General features: G+C 40.3%; 1 protein-coding gene across 1 annotated transcript in view; it reads right to left on the bottom strand.

Moving 5' to 3' along the window:
- LOC104598769 (receptor-like serine/threonine-protein kinase ALE2) overlaps window positions 1–21,746 on the bottom strand; it is a 46,024-nt gene extending 24,278 nt beyond the window's left edge. The window contains exons 1-7 of the mRNA XM_010260976.3: window positions 21,276–21,746; window positions 20,275–20,727; window positions 19,735–20,106; window positions 13,094–13,300; window positions 7,525–7,896; window positions 7,114–7,357; window positions 6,871–7,018 (exon numbers count right to left, since the gene is read on the bottom strand). Coding sequence (XP_010259278.1) covers window positions 6,871–7,018; window positions 7,114–7,357; window positions 7,525–7,896; window positions 13,094–13,300; window positions 19,735–20,106; window positions 20,275–20,727; window positions 21,276–21,318 — 1,839 coding nt within the window. The 5' untranslated portion in view covers window positions 21,319–21,746. The remainder of the gene's footprint in view (window positions 1–6,870; window positions 7,019–7,113; window positions 7,358–7,524; window positions 7,897–13,093; window positions 13,301–19,734; window positions 20,107–20,274; window positions 20,728–21,275) is intronic.
- Between the last annotated feature and the right edge of the window lie 266 nt (window positions 21,747–22,012).

Consider the following 22,012-nt stretch of genomic DNA (forward strand, 5'->3'; position numbering starts at 1 on the left):
CTTAATGGACCTGACCCCAAAATGTCCCATCTCCAACCTGACAAACAGTAAGAATTTTATTGATTGTGATAGAAAAAATAAGTATTCACATTTGATGCTTCAAACCCATTATAGGTTAGCTTTGCTACCTATCTCAATTTCCACTATGTTGCTTACAAGTGTCCCCAAAATAACTACTCAATTGTCACCCCTTGTTTAGCCAATGAGTCAGCCAAACCATTAACTGATCATTTAAGTAATCACCATATCTTTTTCTAGTTGCTTTATTTCCCACACGTTTCTGTTGCTACACACATTTACTGAGTATTTCAGCCATTTCAATACCACTTTTGAATCCCCTTGGACTACTTCCACTATTAAATTTTGACATGGAGTGACTTGCTTAACCTGAGGCCTCAAAGAACAGCTGACATCTTTTCTCTTTTTGAGTCTCCTATGCCTAGAGGACCTAAGTATAAACTTCAAATGTCTCCACAGGAGTTCCTGAACACACCACCAACTCCTGAAACACTTGAGTTACCACTGCTGCACCCATCAAGTTCAATTGATTTGGCTTGGAAGAGGAGGTTTCACTGCAAATATAGGCACTGTTCAGGTAATTGATGATTGAGCAATGTACTGCCATCCTCCAAAGGTCAGCTGTGGAGAATGGGGCAAATGCTTCTAACATTTATTAGAGTTGTTTCAAGAGTCCAAGTCCTTATTTAAGTGTCTCAATGGGTTTACCTCAGTTCTAATGCAAGGAGTCAATTCTGGACAGTGTCTTGTTGAAATTGGAGTTTGCAAAGGGAGATCCAAGTCCTTAAGCTGATTCTATAAACAGACTCATTGTAATTGAATTTTTAGATGAGAATTAATAGAATAAATGTTTTCAAATTGCCTGCAGGTGTCTGATTTTCTTAATTCTCTCTCTTCTTTCCTTCTTTATCTCTAAATGTGCAATCTTTCTTGTGATCTTTCTTCTTTCTCTTCTCTAAATTAGATATAAATCTGTTTTTTATCAGAAATGATAACTTTCATAAGTCCATTAGAGATAAATTAAACTGAAGTACAGAAGTCCCCTTATTAGAAAATCTTTTTTTTATCATAGTTCAGGTCCTTAGTTTTCCTTCTTTACCCACCACATACACTCAAGTAGGACTTCCCTCACCCATTTATTAGCGATTACAATTTCAACATTTTCAACTTGTGTTTGGCTATATTCATTGGTATCTATTGCTGACTTAGTTCAGTTTTATTGAGGACTCAAAACACAAGGCCTACTAGCTAAGGCAAGATCCACAACCCAGGAAATGTAACTGTTGAAGTTTGACCTGCCATAGAATTCTGTCTTGTTCGTTGACTGTAGAGTAAAGTAGACAGCAAGAAGTAGGAGAGGAAAGAAGAAAAGAGAGAAGAGAGAGAAGAGAGAAAGGCTGGTTCGAATTAGGGAAAAAAGTTAATCCCTTGATTCGGCCAGACCTGTTATTATATTATTAACTTATTGGAAAAGACTTGAGTGCCCTTCTTTAAGTAAGAGACACTCGAACTAATATAACAGTACACATCAGCATTCTCAACAAGTACAAAGACTGAAATACCCCTTCACTAACACCACTAACACTCCCCCTCAAGCTGGTGAGTATATATCATATAATCCCAGCTTGTTACATATGTAGTCCACTCTCCCCCGACTCAAGCCTTTTGTAAACAAGTCTGCCCACTGGTTTCCCGTACTAACATATGCAGTTTCTATCACCCCATTCAGCACCTTCTCTCTCACAAAATGACAGTCAACTTCGATGTGCTTGGTTCTTTCATGAAACACTGGATTGGAAGAGATATGAACCGCTGCCTGATTGTCACAATAGAGCTTCATTGGAGTACTGATGTCATATCCTATCTCCTGTAGAAGGTTCCTCAGCCACACTAGTTCACAAGCAGTATGTGCCATGGCCCTATATTCTGCTTCTGCACTGCTTCTTGCCACAACTGTTTGCTTCTTACTTTTCCATGTTACCAGGTTACCCCCTAGAAAGGTGCAATAGCCTGTGGTAGATCGTCTATCAGACATAGAACCTGCCCAATCTGCATCGGTGTATCCTTCTACTACCAGTTTTCCACCACTTCTGTACAGCAAACCACGACCAGGAGCTCCTTTCAGATACCTCACAATCCTTAGCACTGCATTCCAATGTGGGACCAAAGGTTTCTGCATGAACTGACTCACCACACTAACCGCAAATGAAATATCTGGCCGAGTAATGGTTAGATAGTTTAGTTTGCCTACAAGTCGTCGGTATCTACCAGGCTCTTCAAACACTTCACCTATATCACTGCTCAGCCTCGTATTTGTTTCCATAGGTGTCTCAGCCGGTTTAGTACCCAACAATCCTGTTTCTTCCAGTAAATCAAGCACATATTTCCTCTGGCACAAATTAATGCCATGCTTAGATCTTGCTACCTCTATGCCCAAAAAGTATTTCAACTTGCCAAGGTCCTTTGTCTGAAAGTGTTCCTGTAGGAATGCATTCAATCTGTCAATGCCCATTTTATCATTCCCAGTCACAACGATATCATCCACATACACCACCAATATTATTTTACCTGCCGAAGAGTCAAGACTGAAGACAGAGTGATCAACTTGGCACTGTTTCATACCAAACTTCTTGACCACCTCACTGAACCTACCAAACCATGCTCGAGGGGACTGTTTAAGTCCATAAATAGCCTTCTTAAGTCTGCATACCTTACCATCCTCCCCCTGAGCAACAAACCCGGGTGGTTGCTCCATGTAGACCTCCTCGAGCAAATCCCCATGCAAAAAGGCATTTTTGATATCGAGCTGATGGAGAGGCCAACCAGACATAGCTGCAAGAGAGATGACGACACGAACTGACCCTATCTCTTAGCAACCGGGGAGAACGTCTCCGTGTAGTCAATGCCATAGGTTTGGGAGTACCCTTTGGCAACCAGTCGCGCCTTCAGGCGCTCAACACGACCATCTGGCAAGTACTTAACACTATACACCCACTTACAACCGACAGCCTGCTTCCCAGGAGGAAGAGCGGTGAGATCCCAAGTGTGATTATGATGCAAAGCAGAGAGCTCTTCTTCCATAGCACGGCACCACTCTGGAGAGGTAAGGGCTTCCTGGACATCCTTAGGAACAACCACGGAGGATAACAAAGATATGAACTGGCGATGGGAAGCGGAGAGGTGGGTAAGTGAAACAAAATTGGAAATAGGGTGAAGGGTGCAAGTACGCTTACCTTTCCGTAAGGCAACAGGAAGATCTAGGTCGGAGGCTGGTGTCGGAGCTGGAGCTGGATCTGTCGACGGTGATGAAGCTGGAGGAGCTGCAGCCGGTACACGTGGGCGATGTGTATACACGTGACGGATGGGTGGACGGTCAACCAATGGTGGCACCGGAGGCAAGGACGTAGGCATGACTGGAACCAGAGGAGGTGGATCAGCCACAGGAAGAGGAAGAGGAGGTGGTGATGTGGGGGAAGCAGCAGCACCGGACCCCACGAAGAACGGAGTAGACTCGAAGAATGTAACATCAGCACATACCAAGGAACGACGAGAACTAGGATGATAACACTTGTACCCTTTCTGAATTCGGGAATAACCAAGGAAGATACACTTCACGGAACGTGCATCTAACTTGTCAGTCCCGGGACTCAGATTATGAACGAAGCAGACACACCCAAATACCCGAGGAGAAAGCGGAAACGGAGACATGTTGGGGAATAAGACACTAAAAGGAGAACGACCATCAAGGATAGACGTGGGCATCCGATTAATTAAGAAACAAGAGATGAGCATTGCATCGCTCCAAAAAGTTTTGGGAACATTCATGTGGTGCATGAGGGAGCGTGCCCGTTTCTACAAGATGGCGGTTCTTTCTCTCAGCAACCCCATTTTGTTGCAGAGTATAGGTACATGAAGTTTGGTGTATAATGCCATGTTGATCCAAGTATTCTCGAAAAGATGAAGACAAGTATTCACGACCATTATCAGAACGGAAAATTTTGATGTGAACACCAAATTGATTGCAGATCTCAGCATAAAATTTCTGGAAGATGGAAAATAATTCACTTCTTTCTTTCATTAAATAGAGCCACGTCATTCTTGAACAGCCATCAACAAAAATAACAAAATATCGGTATCCATTATATGACATCACTTTATAAGGACCCCAAACATCTGAATGAATTAAAGAAAAAAGACTCGACACACGGTTATCGACCCTAGAACGAAAGGGAACACGATGGTGTTTCCCAAATTGACAAGACTCACAATCTAAAACAGAAAGTTGACTCAATGAAGGGACTAAGGACTGCAACACTTTCAGCGAAGGATGACCAAATCTACAGTGCCACTGGAGAGGAGAAATGGATGACTGAAGGGCCGTTGACGTTCGTCCACCACCATCAAGATAATACAGTCCACCGGCTTCATGCCCTCCACCAATCTTCATCCCCGTCTTGAGATCCTGAAAAACACACATAGAAGGGTAAAAAGTGATGGAGCACTTAAGGGACTTGGTCAGCTTACTAACAGACATAAGATTAAATGGAAGCTTAGGTACATATAAAACAGAGGATAGGTATACAGGGTCTAGGTCAACATTACCAACACCACAGATAGATGACGTGGAGCCATTAGCAAGGGTAACAGATTGTGATGTTGAGCAATGAGTGAGAGATGAAAACACACCTGGAGTTCCCGTCATGTGATCGGAGGCTCCAGAGTCAATAATCCAGGGGTTGGGTGTGGATGCCAAACAAGCCATACCTGAGTGTGCAAAGGAAGCTGTGTTCTGCTGCGACTTGGATTGAACAAACCTCTCATACTCATCACGAGGAACACTCACCATCTCCTTGCTTGGACCATCTGAGGGAGTAAAAGGCATCGGGTCAGCTGACCGTTTCTCTTGTGTAGAGCTGAAACTGGTGTCACTAGTCATGGCATGGTTGGCCCACGTCGAGGGAGGACCATGTAAGTCATAGCAGTAGTTAATGGTATGTCCATCCAAACCACAGTGAGTACACTTCCGTGGACCCGAGCCACATCCTCTACCACGAGCTCCCCCTGAATCTCTGCCTCCAGTACGACCACCACCACGGATATGTGTAGATCCACCACTACCGCTCCTACCAGGCTGGGTTCCTCGAGTCCCACTTCTGCCACCTCGGAGACATTAGAGTCCATAGATCCAATGGAAGCCCTCCGAAGACGAGCAAACACCTCCTCGTACAGGTTCATACTCAGACTTCAGCCCCACCAGAAACCGTGTCACATCAAGCTGCTCTCGCTGTTGCTGTTGAACTTTGACATCTGAAGTGAGAGGATGATAGACATTTAACTCATTACGGATATTCCTCACATTGGCATAGTACTCCTCAAGGCTCTGATTTCCCTGTTGCAGATTGAAGTATTCCTGATACAGTTGATATACCCTAGTGGTATTATCCTGACCTGAATATAGTTTCTTAGCATGATCCCACACCTCTTTGGTTGTGTCAAGAAACATGAAGTTCACACTGATTTTGGGTTCCATACTGTTCCACAACCATGTAATGATCTGTGCATCTTCCTGTTCCCAGTCTTCATACTCCTGAGAATTAGCGGGGGGTTTCTCCTCTCTTATATGCTTCACTTTCTTCTTCGCCTTCAGAAAAACCTCTACAGACTTGGCCCAAGGGACATAATTCTCTCCATTCAGTTTAATGGAGGTCATTTGGACATTCAAGTAGTCAGTAGATATCATGACACTAGGTTTACTATCACTGTTATCTGCCATTGCCGAACTCCCTTAATTCTGAGCACTGAATTAGGAGCACTACACACTGCACACTACACACAGACACTTCACTGATATCTGCACACTAATTTCAACAGCTGAGAACTGCAACACCACAAACCCTACTCACCGAAATCTGTACACTAATTTCGGCAGTATTAAATGCTGAAAACTACAACACCACAACCCCTACTCACCGAGGTCTACACACTGATTTCAGCGATATCAAAAGCTGAAAACCACACTTGTAACACCACCAACATTAATCCACAACTATAGGAAGCTTCACCATTCAATAGACACTATTGCCATTCGAATCACACACAAACTAGAATAAACCCTAGCATACTGCAATCTGAAAACCCATCATGCGAACTGTACTACACCTCTCATGTATTTCAAAAAAAAATATATAAAAAAAACTTTACCTCATTGCCTGAAGGCCAACCATACGAAGGGCTGAGACACCACTGCACCACACGTACCAGCCCCAACTAGGGCTGAGAAACCACAGCAACCAATCACCAACGACACAATCGGAGGCATAGAGACCTCCAAGGGAAGAGGGCGATCACTCCTTTTCAGCCCTTTTTCCCAGTCTCCAACTCACAACTGAGAACCCCAAGTGAAACCCTAATTCGAATGCGCAGAAGGCAGAATTCTAGCAAGTCTGATTTGGTGAACCTAGCTCTGATACCATGTTGAAGTTTGACCTGCCATAGAATTCTGTCTTGTTCGTTGACTGTAGAGTAAAGTAGACAGCAAGAAGTAGGAGAGGAAAGAAGAAAAGAGAGAAGAGAGAGAAGAGAGAAAGGCTGGTTCGAATTAGGGAAAAAAGTTAATCCCTTGATTCGGCCAGACCTGTTATTATATTATTAACTTATTGGAAAAGACTTGAGTGCCCTTCTTTAAGTAAGAGGCACTCGAACTAATATAACAGTACACATCAGCATTCTCAACAAGTACAAAGACTGAAATACCCCTTCACTAACACCACTAACAGTAACTATTCCAGAAGGACAAGTATATAGCAATTTTAGATTAATAATAAGTAGAATGGGAGGTGGAAAAGCACTAACCCAGGTCACAAGATTCTCCTGCCCAGAAGGTTGTGACATATCAACAGGTTTTCTTCCAATTAGCAACTCCAGGAGGACAACCCCATAGCTGTATACATCACTCTTTACTAGTAGATGCCCAGTCATGGCATACTCAGGGGCTACATACCTAGATCCATTTGATAAGACCATATGAATACCTTATAACAACTTCAGATTATAAAAATAAAGTGTACTTCAGGAGGAAGAACCAGAGAAACTTACCCAAATGTGCCCATCACACGAGTGGACAGATAATTTGCCTGGCCTTCAGGTGCCTGCTTGGCTAGGCCAAAGTCAGCAACTTTAGCATGAAAGTTGTTCTCCAGTAATATGTTTGATGCCTTAAAATCTCTGTGGATGACACAAGGTTGTGAATCCTCATGTAGATATGCAAGCCCCCTAGCAGCATCTAGGGCAATCTTCATTCTGGTATCCCAGTCCAGGGGACAATTTACACCTAAGGGACCTGAAGAAAATACTGTTCATTTAACATCATCTGTAAAATCTCATAAAGAAGCACTCAAGGTTTCCCTCATGCTTCATAAGTAAAAACTGAATACTCATTAAAGGCAATTATTGTTATAAAGATATCAAGGAAAATGTAGAAAGCTGTGACACAAGAAAGTGAAATACCATGGAGCCAGGACTCTAAGCTTCCATTGGGGACAAGTTCATAGCAGAGGAGATTTTGTGAAGAGTCGCGACTGCTATAATAGCCTATGAGTTTTACTAAATTACGGTGATGCAGCCTGCTAAGCATCTCAACCTCAACCAAGAACTCTTTATCACCTTGTTGTCCTCCACTAGTAAGTTTTTTTATTGCAACTGCTGTTCCATCACTTAATACACCTTTGAAAACCCTGCCAAATCCACCTTCTCCTAGCACACTTGCAGGTTCAAAGTTATTTGTTGCTTCTTTAAGCTCTTCATATTGCAGAAATCGTGTACTAGTGGGGTGGGGAAGAGATCCTCCTGTTGGAACTGTAGTTGTAGTCCTTGTCTTTGCTGCAAAATATAGCTCCAAACGTGTATAGTTTCATAAAATAAAAATATAGACATAAAATTATAATGGTAACACTGAAAACAAAATCCAATTGAAGTCCTAGTTTCCTTCATTCCCGTTTCTAGTTAAAGCAGCAGACTTTTAGTGTTTTTGATGTTTTTCCTTGGATCAGTGAGTTGGTTTATCTCAGGGAGAACCATTTCCCCTGAAAACCCCCCATGTGTTTTATTCATCCAATGATTAGTTTAAATGTTGTGAGTACCAGTAGTCACAACTTGCACTTATGTGAAATAGTGATCTTAGAAAACATGTGAGGCTCCCAGGGCCGAATTACTTGCTGCTGTACAAGGAATCCAGCTCACAAATCAGCTAGGCATAGAGCATCTGATTATTGAAGGGGACTCCCAAGTGACAGTGGGTTGGTTGAAGGATCCAGACTCTGTGATCTGGGGTTTTAGAGATCTTCTCAAAAAGGTTAAATAGCTAACAAGGAATATGACAATCAGAGTTCAGTGGGTAGGCAGATCAGCAAACTCAATGGCTGATTCACTTGCAAAACAGGGGGTTCTTCAGGCTACTTTATTTTGGGCTTCTGTGTAATTTCTTTTGTACTTATAATTCTGTAACTAGTCTTAAAGGAAAGGTCGCACCTTGTGCCTTTACATGGGTTGCATGTAACTCTTATTTGCTGGTTTAATAAAATCTTACTCATTTATCAAAAAAAAAAAAACATGCGAGGCTCATGCCTTAAGACTGACCTCCAAGTGAGGCTCAAAAAACACTGAGAATCTGAGGCTCACACCTAAAGCATAAGGTACACACCTCACACCTTGAGATGTCTTATGTCAAAAGCACATGAATCATAAATTAATTAAGGTAATGTCCTAATCATAAAACCAAGTTAAAAACCAGTTATAAGTTTTTCATGTGTGTGTTTGCACCTTGTATATCTATTTTAACATTTTTAATACTCCTTTGAGGTTTGAAATATTGGGGCATGATTCCCTATGGTAGGGATTTGTAGGAAAGAAATAAAAAGGCAAGATATTTTTTGAGGGGAGGCTAGCAGCAAGGGTCAAGCCTTTAATTGGGTGCTTGGCATAATCGGTTATACATAACATTCTTGCTTAAACTCAACTTTGATGGCTGCAGCCTTGGAAATCCAGGGCCCTCAGATGTGGGGGGAGTTATTAAAGATCATGGTGGCAATATCATTCTAAGCTTTTCAGGTCCAGTGGGTCAAGGAAATTCTTTTAGAGCTGAACTTCTGGGTTTTGTTCAAGGATTGAAGTTGTTGGCTAGGCAGGAAATGAGGAATGCGGAAGTAAAGGGTTGACTGTCAAATGGTTTTAACTTTTAAGATGGATGACAATTCAAAATCAAACCCATGGAAATTCAGATATCTAGTCAGACTGGCTCAATCTCTAGGTGTTGCCTTGATCGCTTCATTCAAGTGGGTGCCTTGGACTGCCAGCATACTGGCTGATTCTTTGGCCAAGACTGGGGCTGGAAAAGATTGTTTAGATTGGGGATGCCAAGGACCAGCTTGTAATATGTATATGCAATCTGTTTTCTGTTACCTGTAATAGTTTCTGCTTTATTTTACTTGTGGCAAGGCTCCTCTTGGGAGGCCCAGTGTTGTACCTTTCTCTGCTGCATATTTTTTTTGTGCAGTTTGGCTTTGAATAAAATTTTATCCCGTTACTTGTCAAAAAAGAATAGCATTTTTTCTTTTACAATTAATTTCACCATTGCAAATAAAAATCACTACTTTGAGATTTCATCTAATATTAACATCTTTTTATAATCTGGAAGGATTTGTAGTAATATAAGTTAGTCTTGTTTAAGTTCTTGGAACTTTATAATCCTTGCCGATATGAAGATTGATTCATCTATATCCTTTTACATAAAAACAACCCTTTGTGCATAGTTTTATCATTTATACATTTTCTTATTTTAGTTCATTATTTTAAAGGGTAGGATCTCATGAGGCCTAAGCCTCATGCATCAGAATATCCTCGAGCAACACTTAACATATGCCCTTTTTAAAACATTGGCATTTAGGTATATTGGCCCCAACAGAGGTTATCAGGACTCAAAGGTGACTTTGTTGCATCTATTGTGAGATCATCACTCACTATCCCAAGAAAGGAACATAGTTGATGTTACAAAACCACATACAACATGTTGAAGAACTAGCTTCAATAAAATTTAGATCCATTGCATCTCTTACCAGGTAAAACACCCCCTCCTCAAAAAGAAGGTTTTTTGACAAGTTAGCAATTGTATAAGATAGAATGATCATGCAGAGATGTGTGGGAATCATCATCTTATGGTCATATGGGAGGAGAAAAATGCTCAAGTTTTTACTTTTACAGGGAAGGATCATATAGCAAAATAGCTTATAAACATCTTACAGTTAGAATTTCTCAATGATACAAACTAGGGATCAATTTATAGGTTTTCACATGGAGGACCTAATTTGAGAATGGTCTCACATTGCCAACCCATCCACATTAAGGCAGGGTTTATTAGAGATGACCAGATGAGTTGGCAATGTGAGACCATTCTCAAATTAGGTCCTCCATGTGAAAATCACTTAAACCTCCCCTGACATTTGGGGTAAATACTTACTGACCCCTTCTGTTAGTCCAACGTTAGAAACCTAACATTAATCTACATTTCATGCTTTGAAAGTTTTCAAAATACCCAAATTGCCCATGGATGATGAGATTCAGTTTTCTTGAATCATGGGTAGACAGTGTTGTTGGTTGATCCATTGCCTCCTCTCTAGGCCTCCACTCTGGCATGGACCTCCCTGTTGGCAAACAAAATCCCCGGCAAACTGCTCCCCATAAACAAGAGGACTCCATTTCTGAAACACTGTTTGGATTGGATCACAAATATGGTTGTTAAATATGAAGCATTGGCTTGGTTGCATGGAGAATTGAGGTTATTGCATCTCTCAGGCTATTAGTTATCTGGAACAACAAGGCCTCCAAGTGATGTTAGATCATTAGCGCACTTCATATGTATTTTTCCTTTTGTTTGCCGAGTTACTCTGTTTCAACAATTTTTTTTGGTGAAGCTATATTTCAATGATTTGAACAAATGGAAAAAAGAGATGCAGTTTAATAAAGGTTACCCACCTCCATGCAGCCAAGCCAATGTTTTATTCCCCCCCCCCCCCAACAAATCTAGGCCTTTTCTATTTTTTGAGTTCCTCCATGCCTTTGCATGCTATGGCTCTATCTCAGCTCTCAGCTCCCCAGTTGAGTCCATTGTGGGTTCTACTTGGCTGGGGTAACTACACAGACGGCTCATTCCATGCTGCAAGATGATGAGAAAGCTGTTGCCCTTCTTTTGCTATTGGCAACCATAAGGTATGTCATGTCTGATTCATTTATCTTCCGAGGTCTATCAAGTCCCTCCTTCCATCTCTGTTTTTCTTGATAGAATTTTTGTTATAGCCTTATAGGCTTCTGATTTTGGTGTTATTTGTTGATTTTCAACATTCAAGACATGAGATATGACTGGTTCCTTGCAAGCAACATTGTGTGTGGTTGGGAAGCTGGTCCAATCATAGTGGTGGCTTGAGTCATAGAAGTCCCAATGTCCCTTTCCCTTCACTACCATCCACACTGTTGAATGAGAAAGAATCTTAGGATCTGCTTTACACTGCTACAGGGCATGTCATGAGGACAAAGATGAACATGAGTTTCCTAAGAACCACCAAGGACATGAACTTCTAGGTGCCCCCCGAAAGCCCTCTCTAGTCCCTGTTCTAGGGCTTCCAGTGAAGAACCCCAATGTTAGTGTCGACTTCTACTCAAACCAGGCTGTTAAAGTCTTAATTACCAGCACCTATAATCAAGTAAACTTTCTTCAGCTTTCTAGTTCTTTATTACAAGATAGGATTCAACAACAATATTGTGGAGCCAAAGGAAGATCCGGAGGTTCCATCCATGAAAGACATTGTTGCAGGAGATTGCCCAGATGATAGAGCAGAAAAAACGTCTCCCGGTTCAGGATATGCCAGTAAAGTTGTTTTTCTTTTTTCTTGGTTACAATGCTTACATTTATTTATTTATTTTGGTAAGTTTTTACAACTAATTTCAGGCATTAACACTTTTTCCTGAAATAACTGTTGAAGCCTTGAGAAGAGCTTTGTAGGAATATCAAGAAGTGTTGAGTACAGAAAGGCAAGGTGATATAAGCAGTCATAGTTGTCAAGGCAACGCCTAGGCAACAAGGCGCCCTTGGAGGCTCGCCTCGCCCAGTCGCCAAGCAGTTTTGTATATTGCCTTATAAAATACTTTTATATTGTTTTTTTTTTTTGAGATTATATTTATAAAATAGACACTATTAACAAAAACATTCTGTTCATAAACTAATTTCTTTTTATTATTTTCTTATTTGTTAGGGTTTAATCAACACAAACATTGCTAGCTGCTGTATTGAACCGTCAAAGACTTCAAAATCTGAACCAATAAGTAAGGGAAGAACTTAAAATTTTGTTTAATCACCACATTTCTTCTTCTTCCACCTTTTCTTTTCTTCTTTTCCTATAACAAAAATAGGGGTTCGGCCCCTATATTTTTTTAATTTTCTTTTCTTTCTTCTTTTTCTTCTCATAAATGTGTTGATTTTCTAGACTTAAAGATGGAGTTTATAATTTTCTTATGAAAATTATGGATATTTATTAAAGAAAGATGGTTATGGAACCTAGGGAACTAACCCTAGGATGTGGTTTTTACTTTAAAAAAAAAAAAAAAATCCATCACCTAGCCTCGCCTTGAAAACTATGTAAGCAGTATAATATTGGTAGAGAGAAAATAATACCTTTTTGAAGGAATGGATAGAAAAAGGTAATTTGGTAATTTAATACTCTCCATCCATTCAAACTAACAGAGGGGATCAATAAGTACAGTTTCCCCCAAATGTCAGGGGAGGTTTTTGGAGAGGTCAAAGTTCAGGGGAGGTTTAAGTAATTTACCCATAAATTTCAGGCTTATTCACAATAATCATTAATCTAAAATACCATGTTCCGGTGTAACATTATTTTTTGCATGAACTGGTTTGTGTTGTTCAGAAGAAAAGTAAACTGGAAACACGTGACTAATCAACAATAACAAGATCTTACTGCAAGGATGTATATAAATGCTCTGAAATCAGAAGGAATGGATTTGAAGTACATACCGATTTCTTTGGAAGGTGACTCCTTTGCTTGACCCAATGTGCATGTATAAATAATTAGCACAGATATAATTATAATTATCAGGACACCAACACCAATACCAAGAATGAGAGCCAAGTTTGTATGTTTCCCACTGTTAGCAACAGATGAAGTAGAAGGGAAGGGCAAATGAGTTGGAGCAACAACAGGTGACATAGCTGAAACTGGGGCTGTAATCAAATGTAAAGGTAAAAATTCAAATATAGAACAAATTTCATTAATAACCTAAGATTGTTATGTTCATAAATAAATCAAGTGAAACAACAAAATGGTTACGAATGCACACAAGATTCCCCCCCCCCCAAGATTAAAAAAAAAAGGAAAAGGGAAAAACTGGAGCAGTTGCATTGCAAGTGTTGAAATATATGCAATTGGGCCGGGTTACATTACCAGGGGTAATCTGGTCATTTTACATGGAAATTGAAATATTATAAAATAATGAAGAGAGGCTTCACAAGATGATGAAAGACAACAAATCAGTAGAGCAAACAGGCCAACATTTATGGTTGAAAAGAAGAGTCCAAAAGGACCTAAATTCCACCATTTTTCAAACTTAAAGCAACACTTGTGACTCTAAAGTCTAAAACCCATCACTTCATTTTAGTGTTGTACAACCTTAAGGAGCTTGCACAGAAATGGAGGGGGCGAGGAGCAAGATATTCTCTTACATTTCGACAAGTCCATTTTTGGTTCTTGTTAATGGATCATCCACTGAATTGTTTCAGGCTTCTAGAGGCATACATCAGGGAGATCCACTCTCACCATTGCTATTTGAGCTTGTTGTTGAAGCTCTTAGCAAATGGTTAAACTTAAAAAGGGGGAAAGCTAAGATTAATTGGAGGATCCTAGGTAGGTGTGGACACAGGAGAGCCAAATTTTAAAGGATATGGAAAACTAAGAAACAAAATGTAGCATACACGGTTGCAGTAACTATAGGGACATCAATCTTATAAGCCATACTGTGAAACTTTGGGAGAGAATGAATAAACAAAAACTAAGAAACAAAATGAATGATACAGGAAAAAGGTCCAAAACCAATTGGGTCTTCATGCCAGAAAGATCAGCAATTGAAGTTATCACTGTAATTTGATGATGTATAGAGAAATTGAGAGAGGCAATCATCACCTAAAATTTTCAATTTGGATAAAAAAATATGATACAGAGTTTGGCAACAAAACCTTGTGGATTTGGGAACAATCCCTAAGTTAGTGCATTCACCTGATTAGAAATATATATAATGGAGAATTAATTGGGAAAATGCACCTAGGAAAATACAAGAGTTTTAAATAGCCGTAGGTTAAAACTAAAGCTAGTGGTTATGTCATATCATTTCACATTATTTATAAATGGGTTAACTAGGAATTTACAAGAAGTTCACGGTATATGTTTCTTTCCAAAGATATAGTCTTAATTGACAAGAGTAGAGAGTGTGGATCAATGAAAATTTTGAACTACAGAAACATTCTGTAGCAAGGAGTACATTCATGGGAATCTAGAAATAGCCCCAAGAGTTGGCAAAACAGGGAAAATAGACCAAGGGCATATTTGTTTCCTCTTAAATCATATCTCTTAAGAGGAATCTTTTAACTTTAAGAGAAAAATGGTTGTTCGTTTCCTAAAGTGCAATTATACAATTTTTTGTTTTCCAATGATACCCCAAAAGGACAAATAAAAATTCTCATATATGAGGTCAAAATGGGTATTTGATAATTTTCAAAATTCAGAATTCGGAACAACATTCTCTGCATTCAGAGTTCAGAGGAAAGAAAATTTCACCAATACCATTACCAATATACCTCTTAGTGTAATTATTGCACTTTCAGATGTCAGACTTCAGAGCAAACGAACAGGCCCTAAGATGGTAAGGGCCTATGCATAGAAAACCACCTGTTCCACCAAGAATTGATCCAATGCAAGTTGAGTGTCCTAGAAGAGCTAGGAGAAGGCAGAAAGGACATGAGTTAAGGCTGTAAGAAAATACCTGAGGATTTGCGCGTTAGCAAAGAGTATGAAAGTTGAGAGAAGTTTGGCAGATTGGAGGAGAAGAAAGATGATCTGATTTCTCAGATTGAGGCAATAAATAGTAAAGAGGTAGAAGGAACTTTAGGTGAAGGTTAAAAGGAATTGAGATGGTATTTGAATAAAGAGCTAGGGGAGACATTATTGATAAAGGAAATATGTTGGAAGCAAAAGTCAAGAGAGAGATGGATCAAAGAAGGTGATGGAAATACAAAATTTTTCCATGCCATTGCAAATGGAAGGAGAAGGGAGTGCATGATTACCTCATTACTGGTGGGGGAAAGTGAAATCACGGACCAAGGTGAGATTGCTAAAGCATTCTCTGAGTATTTTAGGTCAATTTATAGAAGGCCCCCAATTGAGAGGTGGAGGATTAAAGGCAATGATTAGGAGATGTTGGGGGAGACTCGAGTCCAATTTCTGGAAAAAAAGGTTTGAAAAAGGAGAGATTAAGGAAGCAATCTTTTCTATGAATAGATCAAAATCACCAGGGCTTGATGGTTTCACAATGGCATTTTATCAAGACTGTTGGGACATAATTAAAGGAGATCTGATTAGAGTGTTCAATGAATTCTATAGAAGAGGGGTGATAAGTCCAGGAATGAACTCTACTTTTTTAGTACTGATCTCAAAGAAGAACAATGCCAACCAACCAGGGGATTTCAGGCCAATAAGTTTAATCACTAGTATTTACAAGGTGATAGCAAAGGTGCTATCTTTGAGGATTAAGAAGGTGATCCCTCCACTTGTTTCTCAAACTCAGGGGGCCTTTGTGCAAGATAGACAGATTATTAATCAAATCTTAACTGCCAATGAATGTGTGGAAGCTCAAAAGAGATTAAAGAGGAAAGGAGTGGCTATCAAACAGGATGTGGAAAAAGCCTATGATTTAGTGGATTGGAACTTCTTCATTGATATTATGAGGAGGTGTAGCTTTCGAAATTTGCGGGATAAATGGATCAAGGGATGCTTACAAACTAGTCACTATTCAGTAATAGTTAATGGGACAATGTATGATTTCTTTGAAGGATTCCGTGGGCTCAGGCAAGGTGACCCCCTTTCTCCCTTTCTATTTACTTTGATTGTTGAAACCCTAAGTAAATTGATTACAAGAGCAAATAGTGTGCAACTATTCAGGGGCTGGTCAGTTGGGAGGGATAATGTTTTGGTCACTCACTTACAGTTCACAGATGATATTCTTATTTTTTGTGATGGAGAAAGTAGGGAGGGAGTGGAAAATTGAGGCTGGTTGTGAAACTCTTTATGAGGATGTCTAATTTGAGGATTAATTGGTCAAAGAGCTTATTGGTTGGAACCAACATTGAAGAGGATGAAGTGAGATTTTTGGCAAATTCCCTAGGTTGTGAGAAAGGTGAGTGCCCAATGAAATACTTGGGTTTACCCCTTGGAGACAACCCTAGATTTGCTAGTTTTTGGTCTCCGGTGATGGAAAGGATCGAGAAGCGCTTGGCGGTGTGGAAAAGGAACTATCTCACTGGGGGGAGAATAACCCTAATTAAGTCTACTTTAGCAAATCTTCCAGTGTACTACATGTCAGTATTTAGGATGCCACAAGGGATAGTGAGGAAAATTGAAAAAATCATGAGGGGTTTTCTTTGGGAGCTAGAGGTAAAAAAGAATGATCTTTTGGTTAGATGGGAATTGGTGAGGAAGTTGAAGGTGGAAGGGGGTTTGGAAATAGGTAATGTTAGACTGAAGAATCAGGCTTTGCTTTGCAAATGGCTTTGGAGGTTTCCAAATGAAAATGAAAAGTTATGGCACAAAGTGGTTGCAAGCATTCATGGCATGTCAAGCAACGGATGGGATGCTAGAGGTCTTCGTAGGGCTACCTTGGCTGCTCCCTGGTAGGGATGGAAATTTTCCCCATTTCCCCGATCCCCGTGGGGATCTGGCCCGAATGGGGTGGGGATGGGGATGATTTTACCCCCCGTGGGGACGGGGATGGGGAAGTTTTCATCCCCGTTAGCGGGGACGGGGCGGGGACGGGGAGCACTCCCTGCCCCGCGGGGACCCCGATCCCCGCCCTATGGGATCCCCACTAAAAATATGGTTGATTATTTTCTAATAGGATTGTAAATTTTATTTATTTTAATTTTATTTTTTTAAAGAAAATAAAAAACAAAAACAAAATGGTTAACATTATAAAAAATCATAGGGAATGGGGATCCCCGCAAGGATGAGGATCCCCGTGGGGACGGGGACGGGGACGGGGACGGGGACGGGGACGGGGACGGGGACGGGGACAGGGGTGGGGATTTTCGTGGGGACAGGGGTGGGGATTTTCGTGGGGGCAGGGATGGGGAGAAGCTCCTCGTCCCCGCCCCGCCCCGTTGCCATTCCTACTCCCTGGAAGGCCATCCATGATTCTCCCTACATTCCTAAATCATGTCAGGTACGACTTGTCTTTTGGTAGTAAAATCGGATTTTGGGAGTGGATTGGAGATTACTCCTTTGGGTGAGAAATTCCCTTCTCTTTGTGATCTGTCCAGGTTCAAGGGTAAGCCTATTTCATATTTCTTAAGTCAACCGGCTCACCTTCCAGGGTTGAATTGGAATTTTGGATTTAACAGGAACCTTAGAGAGTCCGAACTTCTTGTAGTGTTCGAGCTGTTAGGTCTACTGAATTCAGCATTCCTAGGGGAAGGTGGGTCAGATTCTAGGATTTGGGGTCCTAATTCTAACGGGCCGTTTTCTTGTAAATCCCTTTTCCATTCGTTGGTTGCCACACAAATTTGGTGCCCTCCTACCCCCCCCCCCCCCTAAAATCAGTGTTTTTTGTTGGGAAGTATTTCATGGTTGTATTAATACCTTTTATGTACTTCAAAGGAAAAGACCAAATTGGTGCTTGTCCCCTAACTGGTGTGTCCTGTGTAAGTTGAGTGGTGAGACTGCTTTTCACCTTCTAATATCTTGCCCTTTCGTCAGATTTATTTGGAATTGGTTTAGTTCCCTTTTTGGGTGCAGGTGGTCCTCTCCTGACAGGTTGGAAGGTTTATTCAGCCCTAATGGTATCAGTGGCTTGAAAAGGAGGGGTAGGATTATTGGAGGTGTACTAGAGCAGCAATACTTTGGACTGTTTGGGAGGAAAGAAATGAGAGAGTATTTGAAGGAAAAGAAAAATGCAAGGAAGCTTTAATTGAAACAATAGCATTGAGGGTGGCACATTGGGTAAAAAGTTTGAAGCTGTTTGAAGCCTTTAAGATCGAAGACTTTTTCAGGGTTTGGGGACTTATTGCTGCCTCATCATCTACGAGACAACAGTTTTTTGAGGCTTGGTCTCCTCCAACAGATGGTTGGAAGAAGCTGAACTTTGATGGGAGTTGTGTGGATAACCCAGGCCCTTCAGGCATTGGGGGGCCATTAGAGATGAAAATGGACTCATTATTGCTCTGTACTCCGTTCCTGTGGAGGAGGGTAATGTGGCAAGGGCAGAGTTTCTAGCTGTAGCATATGGGGTTGAGAAGGCTAAAGAGTTGGGTATTAACAGACTGATCATCGAGGGAGACTCAAAAACAGTGATAAAATGGTTGCAAAAAAGGGAAGGGTGACATGGCAGTTGAAGAATGATTTCCGAAGATTTAAATGGATGTCAAGGAACATGTCAATCCAGGTGGGATGGGTTAGGAGATCTGCCAACAGTTTGGCAGATAGCTTAGCAAAGCAAGGGGTTCAAAGAACATATATGTTTTGGGCACATTTGTAATTCTGTCTGGGGTCAGCTTACTAAGCTGATTTCTTTCACAACTTCTTGTTGTATCCTAAAGTTTTCTAATTAATGAAAATTTTCAAAGTTATTGATCAAAAAAAGAGTATGGAAGTCGATAGGTGGAATGGGAAAACAAAATTCATGTAACCATCCCAACAAGTTGGGAATAATACTTTTGTTGAGTTATATGTTTAGAATAAAAAGACTAAGATTAATCAGGTCAATACAAAATGGTCAGAGGGATGAACAACAAGAATAAGAGGATAGGTTGTTCATAGAAAACAACCTACTGCTCCAATAAGGATTGATATAGCACAAATTAAAGACCCTAAAAAGCAAGGAGAAGGCCAAAAAGGAAGTTGGCACAGGTGACAAAACTCCTGTGACTGCTAACTGAATTGTGGCCATTTATAAAGGAATGGCCAAATACCAGCCTTAGATAATTGGGGCAAGGCTTTTCCAAATAAGTGGAGTGCATATAATTCCTCAACAGAGGAATGATCGTTTACTCTCCCACAAAAAAAAAAAAAAAAGAACAGAAGCACAATCAACACTATATAAAAAAAAAAATCACAAATATATTTTCAATTTGTATGCTTCTCATAGCATTTCCTGAAATGTGATATAACAATGTCTTCATACTAATTTGATTATGCTTCATAAGTTTCATGAACATTTGTTCCCATTTCTAAAGGGACCAAAGTGGACTTGCACTCACAGAGACTATAACTAGGATGCAAGTACAAGGTAGTACTAGATACCCAAAGCAACAAACTAATAAATAAATAAATAAATAAATAAAACAGCACAAAGTAGGCAATGAGATCATAATTATGACAGACATCAAATGAGGATTACCTTGAGTAGGAGCAGGTGGCTTAAACCAGGTAAAATTAAGAAGTTTGTAGTCACCCACTAACGCTGGGTCAAGATGAATCCTATGTTCAGCAAGGGATGTGTTTATAACATGTGCATCACTGGCAGAGAAACTTATCCCTGTATGTGGAGTAATATCCATCGAAATATTCAGCTTTGATAAGCCAAGTACATAGAAGTTGATAATTTCAAACTGAGAAACTCGTAGACCAAGCTGAGAAGCCAATTCTTCCAGAAATGGACTCAAATTAGAATTCAGAGAAACATTCATAAGGAGAAGGTCAAGCTTAATTGGATATACACAATGGCAAGCCCGACTCCCTCGTTTAAGTACCATGCCCGGTTCACAACAGTCTGCCAAAGCAGATAAAAGAATGTAAAAATTAGAGCAAAATAAATATTTCATACATGAAGCATAACTTAAAAAGAATGGAATAATATTGCCTCGAAGCCGCACTTGCTATCAAGGCCCTACTCAAGTTGGAAATGTAAAAAGAAAAACTGAACTATAATATATCTTACCAGAGATGTGAGGAGACAACGGTGGCTGAGCTAAACCAGAAGGAAGCGTACCAGCATTTGAATGTGTTGGAGCAACACCTGTCAAGCGAGGGGGTAGAAGGCCAGTACTGGGTGGTGGTAATTGATTTCTTTTCATCGATGGTTTTGACAACTGTGAGCTTGAAGGGGGATGACTAGAAGTTGTTAGTGAACCATAATTTGGAGGTGCGGCTGGCATTAGCACTGCAGGAGCAGCATGTGGAGAAAGATGTTTCCTATATGAATGATGAAATAGTGGAAGATTAGCTGGCAGGGGAAATTCAGGAACAGTAGGCCTGCTGAATGGAGTTCCAAGGGGATACACTTGAGGTGTTTCCGAAAAATGGTTGGGAGATTCAGCACCAGTGACGAATGATCTGTAAGACAGAATGAGCAAATATTCCAGCAATAACCATCGAACCTTTTTCACAACTCCTGGAGATTCAAGTATTAGAAAAGGTCCAATATGTATGAAGACAGAAAGATAATAAGGAACTCAACAATTGCAGAACAGATGATAAAAGAAAACTTTCGCAACTTTGAAGCTTAAAGCCCTAAAAAATAGGTAAAGTATTGTGTGCAAAGACAGGTAATATCTCATATTCGCCAGAACGAAAGATATCAGCACCATCCTCGTAAGAAATGTATTCCAACTAGATATATTTATCCATGAGCTCACACCTATAAGTAGTGTGTATTTCTACATGAAGAATAAGAGAATGCAACAAATAGCAGGTGTAATACTCAGGCAGAGCCAGACAAGATCAACAATCCTAAATACCAATAAACCCTAGTTCAATCGAGTCGAAACACCGAAAACTAAATCATCATCAGCTAAACCAAGCAAATGCGCTACATTTACGAAAATTACCGACTGATGACCTCAACATAACCCAACAAAGGGAAAAAAAAATGAACCGTTATTAAAGAACAGACGAAAAAAATAATCGCAGAAGTATTAGAGGAGCTCGATGAAAACATACCAGTACAGTAGGAAAGTGAGAATGAACCCGTAAACCCCGACATCACCGATGCCACAGAAAACGAACACTTCAGATCTATCTAATCTTAATAAAACATCGACGAAAACACTCTCCAGAAGAAATAAAAACTCCAAGCTGAAAAGAAACCACTAAGAGTAGCTGCTACTGTCATTGCCAACCGTCAATGAATAGGGGTTCAAAAGGTGGTGAGATTAATCGAAGAGGAGCTCCAAATGAACGACTCAGAGACACGGACGCCATTACTGATAGTAAAAATATAAATCTTAAGCCCATAAAGTCCAATTCGGAAGAGAAATTTTGACTTCCAAACTCTCTCTCTCTCTCTCTCTCTCTCTCTGTGTATGGATTTCGTCGCCTCTCCCGCTGTCTCAGCACAAAATCCTTGAAATTTTTTTTTCCTTCTCTTTTTTCCTTGGTTTTTGCTCTGGAGAAGCAGATGGATCAGTATGATGTACGCCTAAAATGCGATTTTAACGGAAAAGTTTATCTAACGGTAAAAACGGATCGACGTCACCGTTTAATAATCGTCTCCGGTCTGCGGAAAAAAAGAAAATAACATATATATAGGTAGGTAAAGTAAAACTTAAAAGTCAAAAGCGCGCCTAGGTTTTGCGCAAATTAGGTAAAGTTAAAAGGAATTTTGATTATGACGAAAATGCCACTTAAATTAATAAAATGCCTTAATGCCCAATAAGAGTGAGAAAGTCTGGGTCAAC

Source organism: Nelumbo nucifera, chromosome 3 (genome assembly GCF_055504915.1).
Source record: "Nelumbo nucifera cultivar China Antique chromosome 3, China Antique-T2T, whole genome shotgun sequence".
Lineage (NCBI taxonomy): Eukaryota > Viridiplantae > Streptophyta > Magnoliopsida > Proteales > Nelumbonaceae > Nelumbo > Nelumbo nucifera.